General features: G+C 38.2%; 1 protein-coding gene across 1 annotated transcript; it reads right to left on the reverse strand.

Annotated features, from left to right (window-relative positions):
• Positions 1-3,599: 3,599 nt before the first annotated feature.
• Positions 3,600-5,024, reverse strand: LOC132611950 (uncharacterized). Its single transcript, XM_060326308.1, has one exon. The coding sequence runs from the start codon at positions 5,022-5,024 to the stop codon at positions 3,600-3,602; it is 1,425 nt and encodes a 474-aa protein (XP_060182291.1).
• Positions 5,025-5,261: the final 237 nt, after the last annotated feature.

Here is a 5,261-nt window from a genome sequence, read left to right on the forward strand (position 1 = left end):
TCACAATGAACGCGATGTTTTGAGAAGTACGAAATAGTAATTGATTACCCTAAACGAGAATTCAAAACCATCCGAAATGAGGAAAGGAAGTTATTAAGGAAAGTGAGTCGTATGTTGCATATCGGATAAGAATTACGAGCAACGAGTCAACGAGGGCATAATGATGTCTTAGAGACACGTAATAACATCCCTTAGATTAGTATTGAAGTGCTAAACAAGTGTTAAGAAGGTTCCATAAGGATCGGAGATCAAACAAGTCGACGAGAACAGAAGTCGCTTCAGTTGGCATTATACGGCCAAACATACGGTCCGTATAAATTATACTGGCCGTATGTTGGACCGTATAATTGGACAAGATGAAGATTGCATTCTGGACCAAATGTACGGTCCAACATACGGTCAGCATAAATTATACGGACCGTATGTTGGTCCGTATAAAGTCCCACGACCAGCTTTTTAAATTACATAAGGGATCATTTTTTTTCATTTCCTCCACTTCATTTCCCCTCTCTTCCATCCAAGAACACCCTAGAATATATTCTCCCACATCCATCCACAAGAGAAATCAAAGGGGACCAAGATCAAAAACATCAAATTCATGAATCCAAGTCCATGAACCTCAACTAAAAGTCGTCCAAACTAAGAAATCCCAAAAAGGAAGAAACAAGGTTTTGGTGAAGAAGAAGGAATTCCACTCTAGACTTGTTCCATCATCATCCAAGGTAAGTTTCATGGCTATATTAGGTTGTTTAGAGTATTGAAGGACTAAGGTGCTTGGATTGTAAGAAAATATAGGAAGTGAGTTATAAATGAATGAGTAGTATTGTAATTGAATGGTAGCTAGAAGGAATCATGAGTATGAATAGGTTGTGGTTATGGATATGTTATAAAAGGCGTTTAGACCATGGGACAAGTACTAGATATGCAAAAAATGCGATAACGAGACATAATCATAAATGTGGGAGAAATGGTGGATTTTGCTCAATGTGTACAAATGACGATTGCTGATATGATATTGTGTGTGTTGTTGTGAATGTTTGGGAGCTGAAATAGAATGTGGGAAAAGTCGTAGAAACAAAGGAAATGCTGCCCAATTCTCTCTAGAATTAACGATGTATTCTTATAGCCGATTAACTAATGTTAATGCGATCCTCTCGTGAAGGTAACGACGTGACATCGAAGGAAGGCAAGTGACCGATAACGAAGCTAAACGACAAGGTATGTGAGGTTCATCTCTTCTTTCAAAAGGCATGAATCCTTAAACCTTCTTTCAAAAAGCATAAATCCTTTTATAAGAGGAAGCTTATGAGTCTTCCGATATAACGTATCACATAAGGGTACGGAAGTGAAGGTGATGACGTTGTTCTTGTTAACACTCGCCTTACGTTCTACTCCCTTCAAGGCGAGGCACGATATTCACGGATGTTCATAATACGATCGGGGGTTTACGACCTTACATCACCCCGATATAGTGTGATCATTCTTAAAATCTATAGTATACTGTTAATGCATTATGACATGTAAATAAGATGATTAATGATGCTAGCTGATAATGTAACTATGTTACGTATATAATGCTAAGAACTGATAGGATGATGCTATGTTATGAGGGGTGTATTAATAATGTGAAATGTGAGTTGTGTGATGATATGATTTCACTGCGCCTAGTTGGCCGGGCATGTCACCGCTAAGACGGGCTGCATATGATTCCACCGCGCCTAGTTGGCCGGACATGTCACCGCTAATGCGGGCTGCTATGTTTACACCGAGCCTAGAGGGCCGAACATGATCACCACTAGTGGGCAGCATTTAAGGGTTACCCAGATGCGGGTAACGATGTGGATTACGATGTGATGCTGTATGTGATGATGTATGAGAAGATATATTGGATATGATAACACATATACTATGATAATGTAAGACATGATATATGTAAAAAATATGTTGCTTATGACACTCATGCAGGTTATGTCCTTCTCTCATGACTTATGATCCTTCTAGAACGCTTGCTCATTTCATTCCTGCCTTACATACTCAGTACAACGTTCGTACTGACGTCCGTTTTCTTTGGACGCTGTGTTCATGCCCACAGGTAGACAGGGAGGCGAGCTTGACCCAGATCCCTAGTAGCTGCCAGCTGATTGAGAGCACTCCATCGTCCGGAGGTGCTTATGCCTATTCTTTTGGTACATATATGCATTTTGGGCACGACGGAGTCTTGTTCCGTCTATGTGTACGGTGTTTCAGTAGAGGCTCGTAGATACGCAGTGTGGGTTAGATGGTCTCACTAAATGACTACGGCATATTTGTACATATTATTTTGTTAGCCTACAGAGGCCTATGTATATATAAATCAATCATATTTTTATATATGGAAAATGGTCATTTTGTGATTATGCTCTACTGAATGACAAAGAAATGCAAAATGATTATGACAAGTGAGGAAGTAAGGGGTGCTCGGTGGTCAGCCCCGGGTACCCGTCGCGGCCCCTAGTCGGGTCGTGACATTAATGAAGAGGATCGTCTTAATCAAAGTCCTACACATAAGATGCCCATGATGAATTATGTTGTAAATGATTTTGGTGTTCTCCAATGATCGGGAAATCAAAAATCGAAAATTCTGGTATTGCTGCTTCTGGTTTTGATAGGTTGGATTCTAATTTTGATCGAATGGGTTCTGGTAGTAAAGTTGATGACACTAAAGAAACGGTTAGACAAAATTGAAGGTTGTCTGAAAAAAAATGAAAGAATCTTTGGCTTGTATTATAAAAAAAATGGATTTTTTTGGTGCAGATACATGATTCTAAAGTTCCTAGGAACATCAGATGTCTAACTAAGTATAGGAGCCCCTCTTGGACAGGCGATTGACCCCCAAAATGGAAACATAAAGTAGCTGTTTGATAATGCGATCGTGTAAGCGTCGACGATCCAGAAAAGGTGCAATAGAAGTAGTTACTCCAACTGGTGCATGATGATTGTTGGAATGAGCAGAGGATGTCATGTGAACAAGAGCAAGAAAATTGATGATAGTTTCTTATGTTCCTTTTTGCTTTCAAAGACTCAACTAGCACAACTTGAAAATATAAATATTTTAAATTTCTAATTGTCTCTCGTGTTTTGTTTAAACTGTCTCTTCTATTAAATGCTTTCATGCTTTGTGTAGCTGGTTGTGGATAAAATATCAGTTTGTGTTATTGACATAGGCTTGGGAGTTTCCTTTCTTGAGAAGTTATTGGGTATTTACAACAGGTTGCTACTGAAAAGCTTGGATATAGTGGATCTCTTATGCTTCGTTCTAGAATCTCTTGTTTTAAGTCATAATCTCTTGCAGGTTAAGCAGCAGTTCACTCAATATTTCTTACTTTGCCTAAAACAACAAACTACAAGAGATATAGTCCACAAAAGAGATCGAATCCTTATAACATAAGATATAAAACAGTAAACTGCAAGAGATCTAGACCATAAGAGATCTATAACCATTCCGCAAGAGATGAAAATCATATAACAAAAGAGATAGAATCCTTATAACATAAGAGATAAGTAAAACCACAAAAGATCTAGTCCACAAAAGAGATCAGTCTTCAGATTACAATGCATCATCAGTTATCTTCGAGGACACTTCGTCTTATAGTGATCTGTTTGCCTGCATATTGAAAAATTTCTCTACTGCTTCTTCCTCTTTGAATTCTCGCCACTGAAGGAACACGATTCTCTCTCTTGTGACCTTTTGGCAATTTTATGGAAGGCTGATGAACCACTTTTTTTTCCTTTGATCGTCTTATCCATGTTTTTGGATGAGGAACAGGATAAATTGTTCTATCCCAAGCTTTTTTCCACGTCTCATTTAGGTACTTAGAATCACACATTATATATATCTCCTCCCATATGTCTTGGCCTGCGGTTAGTTTCAAAACTGCTATCGCGTGCTCACACGGGAGCTTATCCATCTGAAAGACCTTGCAGGTATATGTTTTATGCTCCAGATTAACCAAAAAATCTATATCACCGCGCACATGAAACTCATGTTCGTTTAAACAGGTAGGAGCTAGCAAACAAGAGGCAACATAATGATCCCGAACCAACGCCTCAGCTTTAGGGGTTAAGAAATGAATGCTATTTTGAGCTTTGCCGCTGCGTTCAACGTACCACTTAGTCATATTATCTTGGATAGCTTTGAGTACAGAAACAATAGGACCGTTTCTTTGAACCTTTAAAACTGCGTTGAGCGATTCTGAAATATTTGTTGTCATCAAATTGTACCTATTTCGAAGAAAATAGGCTTTCGCCCATTTCTCAAGCCCAATATAATTTTCAAGGTACCAACCAGCTTCCACATTTGATTCCATTATTGCATCGAAATAAACAGAGAGCTCATCCAATGTGTATGCTTTTGCAGCTTCTTGAAAATTATAAAGAATTTCACAATCACCATACTTGGACCGCAAATTCATAGTAATATGATACATGCAAAATCTGTGATGTGCAAGCTTATAGACATCAGCAACAACATTCGTTATGCTTACATGTCTGTCTGATAAAATGCACAAATCATCACTATCAGGAATATATTCAGCAAACTTTGTGAAAAAATACGTCCATGAGTTATCATTCTTCGAGTCAACAATAGCAAATGCAATTGGAAAAATGTGATGATTACCATCTTGTGCACATGCTGAGATAAGTACACCACCATATCTTCCATTCAATAATGTCCCATCTATAGAAATTACTTTCCTCATATGAGAAAATCCTTCTATAGCTGTTCCATAAGCAAGAAAGCAATATTTGGAGTTTTTATCCTCATCCAACTTTGAGTCTGTCCTCGAACCCAGATTTGTTTGCTCCAATATATGCAAGTACCCCGATAACAGTGAATAACCTTCTTCTGGGGTCCCTCTTATGATAGCCAAGGCTTTCTGTCTTGCTTTCCTGTAACTAACTTCACATCCAATTTCATTATGTACCGAAGTTTTTATCTTTCTAAGTGTTGGTCCTTGTCCTGATGTATCAAAAGTTTTATGCATGTTCGCAATCAAGTCAGATGTATCTTGTTTATGGTATTTTGGCGCACTTTTGATACCACAATTATGTTTACCACTATACCTTTTGACGACAAAGCTTGTCGATTTGCCAACTTTATAACACATACACGCCAAGTGCACTTCTCAACAATGCATTTTACAAAAACCAACTTAGGATTTGACTTCTTTGTCTTCATTTGAAACTTAGTAGTAAGAGCAATCTTTCTTAACTTCCTCAAA

This window comes from Lycium barbarum, chromosome 9 (genome assembly GCF_019175385.1).
Source record: "Lycium barbarum isolate Lr01 chromosome 9, ASM1917538v2, whole genome shotgun sequence".
NCBI lineage: Eukaryota > Viridiplantae > Streptophyta > Magnoliopsida > Solanales > Solanaceae > Lycium > Lycium barbarum.

What these genes read in the sequence shown, in the direction of transcription:
- LOC132611950 (XM_060326308.1), bottom strand. Translation starts at nt 5,024, where the DNA reads ATGCATAAAACTTTTGATACATCAGGACAAGGACCAACACTTAGAAAG.